At 41.5% G+C, this 18,765-nt stretch overlaps 1 protein-coding gene across 1 annotated transcript in view; it reads left to right on the forward strand.

Moving 5' to 3' along the window:
* The window catches only part of PINX1 (PIN2 (TERF1) interacting telomerase inhibitor 1), a 252,551-nt gene that overhangs the window by 25,661 nt on the left and 208,125 nt on the right, over positions 1-18,765 (forward strand). Inside the window, exon 5 of the mRNA XM_089688754.1 lies at positions 11,100-11,192. Coding sequence (XP_089544880.1) covers positions 11,100-11,192 — 93 coding nt within the window. The remainder of the gene's footprint in view (positions 1-11,099; positions 11,193-18,765) is intronic.

The following is an 18,765-nucleotide window of genomic DNA, read 5'->3' on the forward strand; positions in this document are numbered from 1 at the left end:
TGTGTTATTACTAAAAAAAAAAAAATTCATAGAAAAATTACATTTTGTAGGACAAAAAAACCTACCTGAAGATGAAAGTAATGCACAGATTTTTTTTTTTTTTTTTGACAAAATGTAATTTTTCTATGAATTTTTTTTTTAGTTAAACAACAAAAAAAATGTTTATTTTTCCTATTATGACCAGTGTCAGTTCTGCCACCCACAGTTTGTTTGCTGTGGCAGAGTAGCAGCTGCAGGCTAAGCAACGTAGTAGTACTTCATCACGTTCATAAGCAACAGTGTAAAAATAAATAACATAAAAATAAAGTTAAAAGAGGGATAAATACATCAAAAAAATTATAAAAATGTTTATTCAATATTTTTACATACTGTCACCAGTCAGTATCCCACCGCCACATCAGCCATATGATGATGCTGTACTGCATTAGTGACCATATGTAAAAATATAATAAAAAATTTAATTTATTCATTTTCCAAACTTATATATATAAAATTACAACTTCAAAAAACTCGCCATGCCATTTACTAAATACTTCAGACTGTCTACTTTCCAACAAGGGGTCATTTGGGGGGTATTTGTATCGTCCTGGCATTTGTTTAGGGCCTTAACCTCCCTGGCGGTATTCCCGAGTGTAGCTCGGGGTAAAGTTTCTGTACCAAAAGCGGTAACCCCAAGCAACACTCGGGCTTACCATGCGGCGTTGCTCAGGGATTCCCTGCAGAGCTTACCTTGTCCTTCGCTCCCGCGATGTGTCCCCTGGCAGCGTCCCCGGCCATCTCCTTCGGCTGATGCCGGCATCTGGCTTCTGTGTTCCGGTCCCTGTGACGTCGGGACGTACGGGCGCCGGCGGTGGCGGCGGGAAATTTGAAAATGTAAAAAAAATGTCATTTTTTTCAAAACGAATTTTACATAGTAAAACATTGCTGTTTCAAACCATTTCAAATTAATTTTGTCCCTAGTGCTTTGTCCTGTCCCCTGTCTGCATTTTGACTGTTCTTTCTGCCTGGAAACTTAGAAAAGTCCATGGCATCCAAAAAGCGTCCCTTTAGGTCAAAAGCGGTTTTAGACCAGCTAGAGAACAGCGATAGTAAATCAGAACCACTTGCAGAATTGAGTGATAATGATTCGTGGGGGAAATTCCTCATCAGACACTGAAAACTATTCTGCGACTTTGCTCAGTGATGTGTGAACTTGGCGCTATATTTCATATTTCAGTGTTTTTGGTTTGATTATATTATTGAATTAAATGTATTATTATATTATTATTTTTTATGATTATTTATTAAATTATAATTTATGATTTTGTGTTTCAAATTTTATCATACCCGGGATGTTTACTAGACTCTTGTTCAGACAGATTTCAGTGAGTTATTCCTAAATATTACAGCCTACAATAAAAAAACGACATATTTCCATGCAAAATAATGGTACCGCTTTCAGCACCAAAAATCTGAAATAATCATACCGCCAGGGAGATTAAGTGCTGAGATTGGGCGTCAGTAAATCAGGATTGATACATTTTTTAAATATATATCCTATAGGTAAATGTAACCCAAATCAGTGTTTATTTAGTCTGTAGGAAAGAAATAGAGTCTAAATACTAAGAAATGTTGCAGAATACATTTTGGCCTAAATTTATTTATTTGGGTTTGTTTTATATAAGAAAGCAGAAAATATATTTTTTTTTTTCCCCAAAATGTTTTGTCTTTTTTCATTTATATAAAATAAAAACCCAGTGGTGATCAAATACCGCCAAAAGAAAGCTGTATTTGTGCGAGAGGAAAAAAAAAAAAGTTTTGCCTATAGTTCTACCTGGAGAGAAAAGTAATGGACAGAACTATAGGCAAAACTTTTTTTTTTTTTTTTTTCCTTTTTTTCTTTTTCTTGGATAGAGTGACCCCCGGTTCACATCTATGCGGCGCGTTTTGCACGGGCACGAGAGCCCATTCATTTGAATGGACTCCCGTGCCCTGTGACACTCTGGGAAGAAGTCTCTGCACTTCTTTGGAAAATGCAGCCCGCACGGGAACCTCGGTTCCCAGTACAGTTGTGTTTTCCAGTGCAGGCGGCGTGCCATTAGAAATAATGGCACCCGCCCGTGGGTCCGCATTCCTCTGTGCGGGTGGTGCGGCTGCACGGATTTTTGTGCATATCCGCAGCGGCACCACCCGCATAGATGTGAACCTAGAGTAAGGGAAGATTATGACCCCTTTATTATTATTTATTAGATATTTTCCCATCTATGTCTCATTGGGGAGATTTCCCTTCACTTCCTGTCCCACAGCCAAAACAGGAAGTCCCTCCAGAGTGAGGGAATACAGAACTAGTGTCCCCATTGGAAGATTTTCCAGATATTCCTGTTCTGGTGACTACCCAAATTTTGTGTTTTGTTTTTTTTCTTTTCTATTCATTTTCGGTGATAACAGTACTCAAAGAGGGTGAATCCCCTTAACGGGAATCACAGACAGCAATAAAAACCTGAAGGCTTCTAATCCCTCTCCAATCCATCCAGTACTATTGCCTTTAGTGATAGTTTGCTGTTCTGGATGGATTTCCTGTGATGTACCCCCTCCCCAAAAACACACCTTAATGTGATCTGTCACCTGTGTCCACCGGACCTCACTATTTGTTTTGGGGGGGGAGGGACATTTTTGATCCTATATGACGCCAAAGCGACAAATTATGCCAAATAGCAGTTCTGTCTATAGTCCATTGGGTGGCAGTGTTGCTGTACACTTTATCTACGTTACAAAACGCATAACTTTTCAGGACAATTTGTGAACTAGGAATGAGCAATTCTCATACACAGCTGCATACTGAAACACCTTGAGTGTTCTTAAAATACTACTTGATTGACCTTCACCCCACTGTCCATGTGTGAGAGTAGTTTGCATTTCACAAGCTGTCACGTTCCGGTACATTGTTATTTATCCCTGCTATTCTTTATTATTCGTAGTAACATTAGTATTTTCATTAGGGCCCTTTCACACCGAATGCAGTGGACAACAGTTGGCTGCAGTTTAATGCATTTTTTGGACTGCACTCCCTGCATAGACAACCCAAAATCCAGGCTATCCTATAGGCATAGTTCACTGCATTGCAGTGCAGAAAAGTACAGCATACTGCATTTTTTTTTTCTGTACCGCAAGTGTGCAAAAACGTACTGCAACACATCACAATGCACATAGAAGCTCAAAGAAAGAAGTGACCTCAAAGGACAAATGCATTTAGAAAAACACATGTCAACTCCATGTAAAACGTGCATCAAATGTATGCATCGATACAAGGAAAAAACATGCAGTTACTTACAGTTTCTGGTGTGAATGGGCCCTTAGAGTATTAATAGATTGTAAGCTCCAAGGATCAGGCCCTCCTATCCCTCTTGTATTGAACTGTATTGTCTTCCGTTATATTGTAAAGCGCTGAGCAAACTGTTGGCGCTATATAAATCCTGTATAATAATCATATGTAGTTATATTGTTAATATAATATTTTATATTGTATTGTTACAGTAGTAATCATAAAATATTAATATGATCATCATCCATTACTATTATCAGACGACATCAGGCACATTCAGGGTGATGTGGCCATAGGCCATTATCAATAGTAATATAAAAATATTTTTTGTGTGCATGGATATGCAGAATGGGGAAAATTTTAACACACACACACACACACACACACACACACACACACACACACACACACACACACACACACACACACACACACACACACACACACACACACACACACACACACACACACACACACACACACACACACACACACACACACACACACACACACACACACACACACACACACACACACACACACACTGGTTTCAGTTCCTAAAACTTGTACTTGATATGTGTTTAACCCCTTGAATTAAAGCTGAACGTCTGCACTTCAAATGAATTTGGATTGTTTCATTTTAATTTTTTCTGGTGGCATACAGAGCCAAAAGTATGAACATTGTGCCTTTGTCCAAATATGTATGGACCGAACTGTGTGTGTATGTATGTACAGTTATGTTCAAAATAATAGCAGTCAGACATCACTAACCGGATCAATCACTCTTTTTGGTAGAAATGATATTCCTACATGGCAAATAATTTACTAGCAGGTGTAGTAGAGTAATAGAAATCCAACAGACCCAACAGTCATGACATGCATGCTGCTGATTCTGTGTAATTGAATCACTCATTGAAAGGGGCATGTTCAAAATAATAGCAGTGTGGAGTTCTATTGGTGAGGTCATTCATTCTTTGAAAAACAGGTGGCAATTATTGCCCTTATTTAAGGAAGGCAGCAAATGTTGTACATGCTGGTTACAGTGCATTTCTCTCTGAAATTCTGAGGAAAATGGGTCGTTCCAGACATTGTTCAGAAGAACAGCGTACCTTGATTAAAAAGTTGATTGGAGAGGAGAAAACATATAAAGAAGTGCAGAAAATGATAGGCTGCTCAGCTAAAATGAACGCAAATGCTTTAAAATGGCAACCAAAACCTGAAAGATGTGGAAGAAAGCGAAAAACTACCATTCAAATGGATAGAAGAATAGCCAAAATGGTGCGGACTCAGCCAACAATCAGCTCCAGGAAGATGAAAGAAGGTGTAAAGTTCCCTGTGAGGACTGTTACAATTAGAAGACGCCTATGTGAAGCCAAGCTATCTGCAAGAAGCCCCCGCAAAGTCCCACTGTTGAAAAAAAGATGTGTGCTGAAGAGGTTACAATTTGCCAAAGAGCACATTGACTGGCCTAAAGAGAAATGGCGCAACATTTTGTGGACTGATGAAAGTAAGATTGTTCTTTTTGGGTCTAGTGGGCGGAGACAGTTTGTCAGACGACCCCCAAACACTAGTGAAGGGAACTCTTAAGGCATCAGTATACCAAGACATTTTAGCATCATAGAACACCTTTGGGATGAATTAGAGCGGAGACTGTGAGCCAGGCCTCCTCCCCCGACATCAGTGGCTGACCTCACAAATGTGCTTCTGGAAGAATGGTCAAACCTTCCCATAGACACCCTCCTAAACCTTGTGGACGACCTTCCCAGAAGAGTTGAAGCTGTTATAGCTGCAAAGGGCGGGGCCAACTCAATATTGAACCCTACGGACTAAGACTGGGATGCCATTAAAGTTCATGTGTGTGTAAAGGCAGGCCGACCAGTACTTTTTTGCAATATAGTGTATCTTTAGAGATGTCATTGAGGAGACTAGGGAGGGGGAGGGGCAGCACTTGGGACAATCAGGGGCACAAAAAGCACAAGACAATAGAGGTCTTATTTTTTTCTGCTGGTCCTTAACTGTCCAATCGCAGGCTGGGAGCAGGGAGGTGACCAGGCTCCATTACTTAAAGTGATACTAGCACTAAAAACATTTTTTACCTTTTAATGCATTACTTGCATTGAGGTAAAAAACATTTATTTCTCTGTGCTCCCTCTTCCCTGTGTGAGGGGGAAGAGAAGGAAAAGTAGATCCAGGGCTGTGCACAGCTACATCTCTTCTCCCATCTCATCCTCTTCACACAGGACTTGCTGTCAATCAAATTCAGTGAGGAGGAGGAAGAGGGGGACAGGGCTAAGTCCTGCTCTGTGTGTGTGTCTATGGAGTGTGGCTTCATAGACACACAGCTCGGGAGCGCACAGATACTGTGTGCCCCCATAGCAAACTGCTTGCTATGGGGGCACACTAATAAGAGGAGGAGCCAAAATTGCAGGCGGGTGACCCGAGAAGGAGGAGGATCAGGACCTGCACAGAGCAGGTGAGTATAACATGTTTGTAGTTAGAAAAAAAAAGAACATTTAAACGGTGCTTTGGAAAAGTCAGGCCCCAAACCTGGCAGTGCTGTTTTTAAAAATCTCGGGACAGGATGGGCAGAAATGCAAATCCTTTGGAAGGTAAAGCTGCTCCTGTGTTTGTATTTCATCTGTGTTTAGTGGTTTTCCTTCAAAGATGAACCCTAGACAACCCGTCAAATGATGTGAAGGGGGCCATTGGAAAAATTTTAATTGGTTGGTGTCACCATGGCCTTGTTGCCCTTTTAATATATTAAGTCATGGACCACTGTTTGTGACAACATGATCTAGCTTTTCTGCTCCTTATTCCAAACATTGGCATCACATGGCCCTTTTCCTGTCTTTGCCGCCTAATCTGGGTCTCCAGACTACCTGGGTGTTATAGGGTACTGTAGGTTCACCACCCAGATAGTGGGTGATGGCAATGTCTATTCAGACGTCTTTGCAACCCAAACGGCTCACCTCACTGTAGCTACACCCAGACAACACACTTGTCATACACCTCTCACTGCTGATGGAGCAAGGTACTATGGGACATGTAGTCCCTCGTTTAGTGCGCTCTTCTCTTCATTTGAAAAAGCTGTTTGCCCTTGCCTCTGCTCCCTACCCATCGCTGACTATGTTAGATTGGGGAAATATTGACATGCTTAGGTCCTTGAGGTCTTGCTGTGGCACCCCCTTGGACAAGTGGGGCCCCCTTGTTGTATGTCTCTTGTTGCTGGTGGCGCAAGGCACAATGGGACATGTAGTCTCTGGTTCAGCGCTCTCCTGATCATTGAACAAGCTGCTCTCCATCCATTGCCAGCTATTTTAGAGGGAGGAAAGACTGAAACAGACATGTCCTTGTGTCTAAGATGGCTCTCCTCACTGTGACTACACTCAAACACTTGTCTCGTGCTCCAGACCAGAAATAAAGTGCAGAACAGCCTCCTGTATGATTACCATGTATGTGCGACATCAAATAATGTGTGACCTGTTCCTTCCCAAATATAAAAATATGTTTAATACCATAAATGTATCCAAGTATATATCTTGTTTTCCCTATATTGACTCTTGCCACCAATTTTATATGTTAACAATCTACCAACATAAATAAAGTGAAATGAAAACAATTTTATATAATTACACTCCCAATTACTTAAATTGTCTATGTGTACCACGTGAGATCATGCAAATATAGGCATCAACGGTTGATAAAATGAATAAATCCATACATAAAATATAATCTAAGCCAGCACTCCAATCGTCCATGTGTACGTTTTTGCAAAAACTAGCTTTATGCAGTGACATGAAGACACCACTATTCCATGATCTTCCACCTTCTACGCCACCTGCTTGCCTAAAGATATGACCTACTGCACTGGAATATGCTGTTCAGTTTTGGGCACCAATTCACAAAAAGAACATTGGGGAACTGGAGAAAGTACAGAGAAGGGCAACCAAACTGATAAGAGGCATGGAGGAGATCAGCTATGAGGAAAGATTAGAGGAACTGAATTTATTCTCTCTTGAGAAGAAGAGATTAAGGGGGGGATATGATCACCATATATAATACATAAGGGGGGGATATGATCACCATGTATAATACATAAGGGGGGGATATGATCTCCATGTATAATACATAAGGGGGGATATGATCACCATGTATAATACATAAGGGGGGGATATGATCTCCATGTATAATACATAAGGGGGGATATGATCTCCATGTATAATACATAAGGGGGGATATGATCTCCATGTATAATACATAAGGGGGGATATGATCACCATGTATAATACATAAGGGGGGTATGATCACCATGTATAATACATAAGGGGGGATATGATCTCCACGTATAATACATAAGGAGGGATATGATCTCCACGTATAATACATAAGGGGGGATATGATCTCCACGTATAATACATAAGGAGGGATATGATCTCCATGTATAATACATAAGGGGGGATATGATCTCCATGTATAATACATAAGGGGGGATATGATCTCCATGTATAATACATAAGGGGGGATATGATCACCATGTATAATACATAAGGGGGGTATGATCACCATGTATAATACATAAGGGGGGATATGATCTCCATGTATAATACATAAGGGGGGGATATGATCTCCACGTATAATACATAAGGGGGGATATGATCTCCACGTATAATACATAAGGAGGGATATGATCTCCACGTATAATACATAAGGGGGGATATGATCACCATGTATAATACATAAGGGGGGATATGATCTCCACGTATAATACATAAGGGGGGATATGATCTCCACGTATAATACATAAGGGGGGATATGATCTCCACGTATAATACATAAGGGGGGATATGATCACCATGTATAATACATAAGGGGGGATATGATCAACATGTATAATACATAAGGGGGGATATGATCTCCATGTATAATACATAAGGGGGATATGATCACCATGTATAATACATAAGGGGGGATATGATCTCCATGTATAATACATAAGGGGGGATATGATCAACATGTATAATACATAAGGGGGATATGATCTCCATGTATAATACATAAGGGGGGATATGATCTCCATGTATAATACATAAGGGGGGATATGATCTCCATGTATAATACATAAGGGGGGGATATGATCTCCATGTATAATACATAAGGGGGGATATGATCTCCATGTATAATACATAAGGGGGGATATGATCTCCATGTATAATACATAAGGGGGGGGTATGATCTCCATGTATAAATACATCAGTGGTTCATATAGTGAACTCGGTGTAGAGTTATTCACCCTGAGGTCATCACAGAGGACAAGGGGACACTCTTTACGTCTGGAGGAAAAGAGATTTAATCTCCAAACACGGAAAGGTTTCTTCACAGTGAGAGCTGTGAAAACGGGGAATAGACTCCCTCAAGTGTTGTTTCTAGCCAGCTCTATGAATTGCTTTAAAAAAGTCCTGGATTCTTTCTCGCATACACAGAATATAACTGGATACTAACATTTATAGGTAAAGTTGATCCAGGGAATATCCGATTGCCTCTCAGGGGATCAGGAAGGAATTTTTTTCCCTGCAGGAGCAAGTTGGATCATTTTTTGTTGGGCTTTTTTTTTGCCTTCCTCTCGATCAACTGTAGGTATAGGATTATAACTTTTTTTTTTTTTAAATGGTTGAACTGGATGGTCTTTTGTCTTTTTTTCAGCCAGACTAACTATGTGACTATGAAGCTTGCCCTTTTAACCACTTTCTGACCAGTCACGTACCCGGTACATTACTGGACTTCAAGTAGTTGTGCCTGGATGCTGCCTGCAGCTGCAGGCATCCATCCAGTCCTTTTTTTTTAGTGCCGACGGTCAGCTTTCTTGTAATAGGGATTGGAGTTTCTAACTATCCACTTGATTGCTATTACAAGCAACAGGAGGGGATGTGTACCCCCAACAGGAGTCCAGACCAGCAAACCCTACCGCTGGCTGGTTACGGAGCTGAACAAAGGCCAGGTTGACTTTGTTTGGCTCTGTTAATAGTAAATCCGAAGGGATGACCTGACATCACTTCTGGTTTACTCAGAAATACATGGTGCCATTTATAAAAAATAAAAGCATTCGATCATACCAATCTTGGTGTGATTGAATGATTTTAAGGACTGAGGAGGGATTCAGGGTCCTATTGACCCCAGATCTCTCCATAAAGTGTACCTGTCACAGGCCTATTGCTGTCACAAGGGATGTTTACGTTCTTTGTGACCGCAATATAAGTGATCAAAAAATTTCATTTTTTTTTTTTTTTTTAAAGGGGATAGTGTAGAAAAAAAAAGAAAAGAAAACATGAAATTAAAAAAAAAAAAAAAAAATGAACGTCAGATCATTGGCAGTCATTCTAGCACCAGACGTCCTTGTTAAATCTAAAGTGGTGACCTGTAAAGGCTTTTAAAGTATGGTCTATGGATAGTAAAATTGATGTTGTTTGTTGCTGTAAATTTTCACAATTTTAAAGCGTGACATGTTTATCTATTGACCTGGCGTAACATCATCTTTTATATTTTTACAAAAACTTGGGTTATGTATTATGTTTTTTTGCATTAAAATTGAAAAAAAAGAGTTTTTGCCACCATGTGACATAAAAACTTGAAAAACCCACCTATTTATTCTGTAGGGCCTCTGCTTTAAAAAAAAATTATATATTGTTTGGGGGTTCTAACAACTGATTGTTACATATAAACGAAAAGTGCCAGCAAAAGCCTGCTTCTTAAGTGGCTAAGCTGGGCCACTGTAGTCCCAGGTGTTACCATCTCCTCTCTGTCTGTAAGTGCTGGCGTCTCCTACTGCATGTTGTTGCATGCTTCTTGCTGCTGATGGTGCAAGGCACTATGGGACATGTAGTCCCATGTTCAGGGTGTCCCATTGGCAGCTATCTAGAGGCAGGGGGAAGGGAGGGATAAATTGAAATGGTTACATCCTTGTGGCCTGATCACTGTGGCTACACATAGGCACATACTTTTATTATTATTATACAGGATTTCTATATCGCCAACAGTTTGCGCAGCGCTTTACAATATAAGGGAGACAGTACAATTACAATACATTTCAGTACAGAAGGAATAGGAGGGCCCTGCTTGTGGAGCATACTTGTCCCATGGCCCCCCCCCCGTGGTATATGGTATTATGGGACATATAGTCCCTTGTTTATTGTGACCCTCTCTTGTTTGCTTCTCCCTACCTATTGAAAGCTATCTAGAGGGGAGATAGACTGAAATGGTCACATCTTTGTGGCTTAATTGACTCCACTCACTGTGGTTACACCCAGACAAATACCTATCACATGTTCACCGCTGTTGATGGTGCAAGGCACTATGGGACATGTAGTCCTTTCTTCAGTGCGCTCCTCTCTTCAATGAAGAAGCTGTTTTCTGCTGCTTCCCACCCATTTCCGACTATGTTATAGGGGAAAAGAATGGAATGGTCAAACCCCTGTGGCCCAATTGACTTGCCTCACTGGCTATGCCCAGACACACATTTATCACACACCTTTTTTCTGCTGGTCGCGTCATTGAGGAAGCTGTTCCCTGCCCATCACCTGTGATCAAAGACTGGATAGGGCATGTCATTTTGAGTTTTTCCTTTTTTTTCAGGTATCTCTGAATGTAATAATGTGGAACATATGTATCATAGACGAGGGGGAGGGGATTGACATTGGAGTTGTAAGGAGGTATCTAAGTTGTTATATAGGTGGTACCATAGAAATCCTTAGTATGTTCCTCTCTGGGGATGTAAAAAATTAACAAAACATTTCTTATCTTTTAGATTCTCCCACCAATGACAGCCAAAAATCCTTCAGCCTGGAAAAAAAGTCCAAGTCCTCCAAGAAGCGGGTGCATTACATGAAATTTGCTAAAGGTAAGTCCTTCCCTTGTGTTGTGTAGAGATTGACTTCAGCCAAGTTCATTCCGCAAACCTAAATAGATGGAGAGCATTTATTTATGGAACCGAGGGACTGATTGGTCATGTGCCTTTGGGGAATGGCCAATGTTTATGTGACAGGTTTATTTTCACCAAGTCCATTATTCAGCCCAATGAAAATCGAGTGCTTTCATTTCTGGAACTGGGAAGCTGATTGGTCATGTCCTGCAGGGAATGACCTGTGTTCATGTGATGTGCTCACTTTAGCTAAGTCATGTACCCATGACAGGTTCACTTTAGCAGGTGTATTCCACAGACCAATTAAGATGGATGGAGAGCTTTAATAGAAGCGATAGGCTGATTTGTATGTGCATGTGGGGAATGGCTGGTGTACTTGTGATGGGTTCACTTCAGCCAAGTATTTTCCTCCAGACCGATAAAGAGCTTTCATCGTTGATGAACTGGGAAGCTGTGGGGAATGACCAGAGTTTTTATGTTCATGACTTGGGGAGCTACTGGTTCAATCTCTAGGTACATGCCTTCATGAATCCAGTTCTCCCAACACTTGAACTTCATCACCTATATCAGTGGTCAACTTTCTAGACATGAATGGCCTTAACTGTAGCCCAGACATGTCTTGGAGACCCTGTACATAATATTCAGTATACAGTAAAGGAAATAAGTATTTGATCCCCTGCTGATTTTGAATGTTTGCCCACTCACAAAGAAATGATCAGTCTAAAAATCGAATAGTAGGTTTATTGTAACACTGAGACAGAATAGCAACAAAAATTTCAAAAGAAATACATGTCTAACAAATGGGAAATAAGTATTTGATGCCCTATCATTCAGCAGGATTTCTGGCTACCAGGTGTCTTTCATACAGGTAACAAGCTGAGGTTAGAAGCAGTCTCTTAAAGGGAGTGCTGCTAATCTCATTTTGTTACCTGTATAAAAGACAACTGTCCACAGGAGCAATCAAACAATCAGATTCCAAGCTCTCCATCCTGGCAAAGACCAAAGAGCTGTCCAAGTATGTCAGGGACAAGATTGTAGACCTACACAAGGCTGGACAGGTCTACCAAACTATCGCCAAGCAGCCTGGTGAGAAGATGACAACAGTTGTGCACTCATTTACAAATGGAAGAAACACAAAACAACTGTCAGTCTCCCTAGGTCTGGTGCACCATGCAAGATCTCACCTTGTGGAGTGTCAATGATCATGAGAACAGTGAGGAATCATCCCAAAACTACACGTGAGGATCTTGTCAACGATCTCCTGGCAGCTGGGACCACAGTCACCAAGAAAACAATTGGTAACACACTACGCCGACAAGGATTGAAATCCTGCAGTGCCCGCAAGGTCCCTCTGCTCAAGAAAGCACATGTCCAGGCCCATCTGAAGTTTGCCACTGAACATCTGAATGATGCAGAGGAGGACTGGTTGAAAGTGTTGTGGTCAGATGAGACCAAAATCGAGCTCTTTGGCATCAACTCAACTCGCCATGTTTGGAGGAGGAGAAATGCTGCCTATGACCCCAAGAACACCATCCCAACTGTCAAACATGGTGGTGGAAACATTCTGCTTTGGGGGTGTTTTTCTGCTAAGGGGACAGGACAACAGCACCACATCAAAGGGATGATGGACGGGGTAATGTACCATCAAATCTTGGGTGAGAACCTTCTTCCCTCAGCCTGGTCATTGAAAATGGGTCGGGAATGGGTGTTCCAGCATGACAATGACCCAAAACACACGGCCAAGGCAACAAAAGAGTGGCTCAAGAAGAAGGACATTAAGGTCCTGGAGTGGCCTAGCCAGTCTCCAGACCTTAATCCAATTGAAAATCTGTGGAGGGAGCTGAAAGTTTGAGTTGCCAAACGTCAGCCACCAAACCTTTATGACTTGGAGAGGATCTGCCAAGAGGAGTGGGCCAAAATCCCTCCTGAGATGTGTGCAAACCTAGTGGCCATCTCCAGGAAATGTCTGACCTTTGTGATTGCCAGCAAGGTATTTGCCACCAAGTTCTAAGTCATGTTTTGTGAAGGGGATCAAATACTTATTTCCCTCATGACCATGCAGATCAGTGCATCATTTGTTAGACATGCATTTCTTTTGAATTTTTTGTTGCTATTCTGTCCCTGTGTTATAATACACCTACCATTCGATTTTTAGACTGATCATTTCTTTGTGAGTGGGCAAACATTCAAAATCAGCAGGGGATCAAATACTTATTTCCTTCACTATATGTAGAGCTATATTGGATTGTTAGAGAACTGGGAACATGCTACATGTGTAGTTGAAGGCTGGAGATACTTTGCAGAAGAATGTTAGAGACACAGATATGCTACATGAGACTGCTAAAGATCACTGACTTTACAGCCCCTCTACAGATCAGTGCTGCTAGACCAAAATATAGGTACCAAAGGCCCCAAAGTTTGGCACCACGGATCTCAGTGCCCCTCCACCAGTATGATAATTCTCATTCAGGGGTTTGTAATTATAGGGCAATGAAGTGACAGCATCTTTAGAATGCCCAATATACCATCCTTTTATGAAAGGCTTTAAAACGATACTAAAGGCTTGTTTTTTTTGTTTTTTTTTTGTTTTTTATTTTTTAACAAACAAGTTATACTTGATTGCTCTGTGCAAGGGTTTTGCAAAAGCAGCTTCTTAGGTCCTCCAGCTCCCCCCTGCCAAATGCCCCCATAGCTAGCTGTTTGCTGTGGGGGCACTCGTGTGTGCTCGCTCCCGAGTCCTGCTCTGTGTGTCCATAAGAAACACAGAACCAGGCTTGGAACTGCCCCTACTCCTTCCTCCTTGACTTTGATTGACCACAGTGAAGCCAATGGCTCCTGTTGCTGTCTCTGAGCAAATGAGGAGGCAGAGAGCTGGAATGTGCACATTGCTGGATCAGGCTTGAGTAAATATTAGGGGAGCCTGTGGGGGGAGAAGGTATGGTAAAAAACCTTCAGGCTTTACAACCACTTTAACTGAATAAACCCAAAACACATCAGGAAAGGAGTTCTTGTGGTTGCTTAAAATATTTTGAATCCTTAGAAATATTTTGCATTCTGCACAAGTGACTCCTAAAATGTGACTCATTTTTATCCAGGTCATGACTATGAGAACTTTAATAATATTTCAAGAGCGCTGGATCCCTCAGTGTCTATATATCACATTTACTGCCACAACCGGGAGGCTGATTGGTCATACCCTGCAGGTAGGGGAGATTGGCGAATAGATGTTTGCCGGTCTACATCCCCTCTACTTGGCAGCACCCACCATGCCACTTCCTGGTCCTCAAATGAAAGCACAGAAATCATGGTGGGTTGCTAACAGGGGTACGGAGAGGGGGGTTCAGATGTAGCAGAGGTGTGTGGTAGTGATTGGGCAGTTGTTGGTTTGTGGCAGCCAGGAAAGTGCAACCCCCCCTTCCCCTGGTACTGCCGGCGTATGCCATATGGTGGTGGCAGCAAAGGAGTTAATTTTTCTTTTCTTTTTTTGTTACTACATATAATTACTAAATACATAAAAAATTTGGTTACAATTATCAATTAAATACATTTCTCAAAGCATAGTTTATCCAATTAGACATAATTAACTACCAGTTCTACTTAACTATTTTCTATCTAGTGTAATTTGTAACTAGTATTTCCAGTTGGACAAAATTATGATTTTGAGAAACTTGCATGGATCAAATACAATTTTATATATTGCCGTTTTGAGTAAGGTTCTATGAATTAGTATTAATAATCCCCCAAACAAGTATATGTTTTCTTAAGTCCTCGCTGGACCCTACCAACCTGAACAACTTAAGACCCATCTCCCTACTCCTGTTTACCTCTAAACTCTTAAAACGTTTAGTTTACAATCGCCTGAGCTCCCACCTCACTGACAACAACCTTCTTGACCCTTTACAGTCCGGCTTTTGCTCACTACAGTGAAACTGCCCTACTAAAACTCACTAATGATTTACTAACTGCTAAAACCAATGGCCACTACTCTATACTCTTACTACTTGACCTCTCTGCGGCTTTTGATACAGTTGACTATCCCCTCCTCCTCAAAAACGCCACTCTCTTGGCCTCCGAGACTTCTCTGTCCTGGTTCTCCTCCTACCTATTGCAGTTCTCCTTCAGCGTTACCTATAACTCAGTCTCCTCCTCTCCACTTCCTCTTTCTGTATGTGTCCCTCAAGGTTCTGTCCTTGGACCCCTTCTCTTCTCCATCTACACCTCCTCCCTTGGTCACTTGATAAACTCCCATGGCTTTAAGTACCATCTCTATGCTGATGACACACAAATCTATCTTTCTACACCTCACCCCTTCAGTCTCCTCTCGCATTACTAACCTACTAAGCGACATATCGGCATGGATGTCACTCCACTTCCTCAAACTCAATCTTTCCAAAACTGAGCTCTTAGTATTCCCTCAAGCCCTTTCCCCATCCCTTGACTTCTCCATCAAGATCAACAATACAACTATCAGTCCCCTCATGCCAGGGTACTAGGTGTAATCCTAGACTCCCATCTGTCCTTTCAGCCCCAAATCCAATCGCTGTCCAAACCTTGTAGACTTCACCTCCGCAACATCTCCAAGATACGCCCGTTCTTAACCTCGGAAACTACTAAGCAACTTATTCACTCCCTTGTTATATCACGCCTTGACTATTGTAACTCCCTCCTCATTGGCCTACCTCATCGCAGGCTATCCCCTCTTCAGTCTATCATGAATGCTGCTGCCAGACTCATCCACCTTACTAACCGTTCTGTATCTGCCATCCCTCTCTGTCAATCCCTCCACTGGCTTTCCATTGCCCAAAGAATAAAATTCAAAACAATAACATATAAAACCATTTATAAATCTGCCAAAAATTACATCACCAATCTCCAAATATCACCCAAATCGTACTCTCCACTCCTCGCAAGACCTCCTACTCTCTAGCTCCCTTGTCTCCTCCTTCCATGCTCGTCTCCAGGACTTCTCCAGAGCCTCCCCCATCCTCTGGAACTCTCTACCCCAATTTATCAGACTATCGCCTACTCTGCTCACTTTTAGGCGATCCCTGAAAACATATCTCTTCAGGGAAGTCTATCCTGCCTTCAGCTAATAATGGAATCTTCTCTTCCTCCTACCAGTCTATCCCCCACAGTTATTACCTTTTGTACCACTAGCCCCTCCGTCTTAGATTGTAAGCTCCCAGGATCAGGCCCTCCTAACCCTCTTGTATTGAACTGTATTGTTGCTGTATTGTCTCCTGTTATATTGTAAAGCACTGAGCAAACTGTTGTCTCTATATAAATCCTGTATAATAATAATAATACATTTTCTAAAAGCCTAGACTCGGAAGAATCAAATGGCGGTAGTTGTAATTTTTTTTATATCAAATGATATTAAATAGATACCAAACATATCAAGCCTTTAAAATAACAGATTATCAGTTTAGATTTAATTGTGAATTATTTCCCTAGAATTATTACTGTTGTCACGTTCGCGGCGATATATCACACATGTAGCACAGTTTATGTTTTACATTCATGTGCTTGCCCTACGCTTCACACTTTGATTGGGGTGGGGGGTGTTTTTTACATTTTTATATTTTATATTATTTTATAATTGGAATTGAAACTAAAGTCTTAAAAATGGCTGACAAGTCTGAAGTTTGACAGAATCAGCTCAGCATACATTTACACTATCACTCTGTGTTGAGATGACATGTCTCCTGTGCACATGCCTGGGAGTGACGTTTTCACAGCCTGGTTATTCAAACAGATAAACAGGTTGATTCCAGAAGGGAGACCAGGAGAAGTCGAAAGAGCCCATGACCACCAGGAGCACTAAGAGCGTAGCTCTGAATAGGGTCAGTTTACAGGTAAGAATGCCATAATGTGCTAATATTCTGTGCAAACTAGTACATTATGGCTAACCACTCTTGGGGGAGTCCTTTAAGAAAATAAAATAGTGGTGTTTAATTTCACTTTAACACTTATTTTTATTTTTTAACTTTTTTGCTATCTTAGGAGGACTAACAAGCCCCTTTATGTAATGCCATTGGACAGGTGACAGGTTCTCTTTATGGCAAAAGACCATCACCAGCACACCATGGTTCTCCAGAATGTGTCCAAAACTTTATTCAGTAATCACATTGTTACAGCCGAAACAATGTTCGGAAGCCTCTCGGGACCCCTTCATCAGTCATAACTGATGAGTGGTCCTGAAAGTCTCTGAAATGTTGCTTCTGCTGTAACAATGTGATCACTGAATACAGTTTTTTGGACCCATTCTGGAGATCTATGGTGTGCTGTGGTTTGCTATTGGGGATCTCTTGCTGTGAAATATGGTCTGAATCAGTATTTTGTTGAGGTGCAATAGGGCCGTAATAAAAGAGATTCGAAAGTACTTTAGAGCTTATACGACTGGAAATGAGTAATAAAAAAAGTTTCCATTTCAAGTCAAAGATCTACATATGTCCAAGGCCAAGAAGACATTTACAAACGAGATTTCAGCACCCTTGCTACGTAACCTGGTGGTGGGGGTTATGCAAGTCCCAGAATACAGGTAGCAATTGCACCTAACTTTCTGCACTCCTCCCCCCACCCCCTTCCCCAGCTGTGGCTCGGAACTGTCTGGAGGGTTAAGGAGGTCATAAAAGTTGGGGCTCAATTTTTACCCCCCCCCTTCCTTCCTTTTTTATGAGTCCATTAAGATGTGTGCACAAGACATGGCGGGGGTGTAATTATGAGGGGAGGATAATTCTGCAGCTCCTCTGTGTTTGGCCCCGGGCCCTACTGACAAGTGCTCTTAAACGCACTAGCAATGATGCAATTATCCTGCGGTAATTATAGTTCAGTATGAAGCGGCTGGCTGCCTGTAGTGATGACTGAGTGACATGTTTAGTGTCTCGGCTCCGACATAATCACCACTGGTGTCACAAACATATTTGGGGGGAGGGGGGGACTGTCCTAGGTCTTATGTATCAGAATAGATGAGATCTGTGTAGGGTCCCCCCTCCCACACTGTGCCGTACATATCAGAATAGATGAGTTCTGTGTAGGGCCCCCTTTCATCCCACACTGTGCCGTATATATTCGAATACATGAGACCAGTGTAGGGGCCCCCTTCCAGACTGTTCCATATGTATCAGAATAGAAGACACTAGTGTAGGGGCCCCCTTCCAGACTGTGCCATATGTATCAGAATAGAAGACACTAGTGTAGGGGCCCCCTTCCAGACTGTGCCATATGTATCAGAATAGAAGACACTAGTGTAGGGGCCCCCTTCCAGACTGTGCCATATGTATCAGAATAGAAGACACTAGTGTAGGGTCCTTCTCCCACACTGTACTGTATACAGTGCTCCGCATAAATGAGTACACCCTTTTTTGAAATGTAAGATTTTAATATCTGAATGAATAATTTCCAAAATCTTGACAATACCGAGATTTGTTTAGCTCATTACATGAAAGTAAGGTTGATAATATAAGTTTGATTACAAAATATTCAGTTTCACTCAAATTAGTTGATGCAAAAATGAATCCGCCCCACAACAAAAATTACTCCATCTCTAGTA

Source organism: Staurois parvus, unplaced genomic scaffold, assembly GCF_062004578.1.
Source record: "Staurois parvus isolate SC_StPar_1 unplaced genomic scaffold, SC_StPar_1.0 ptg000453l, whole genome shotgun sequence".
Classification (NCBI taxonomy): domain Eukaryota; kingdom Metazoa; phylum Chordata; class Amphibia; order Anura; family Ranidae; genus Staurois; species Staurois parvus.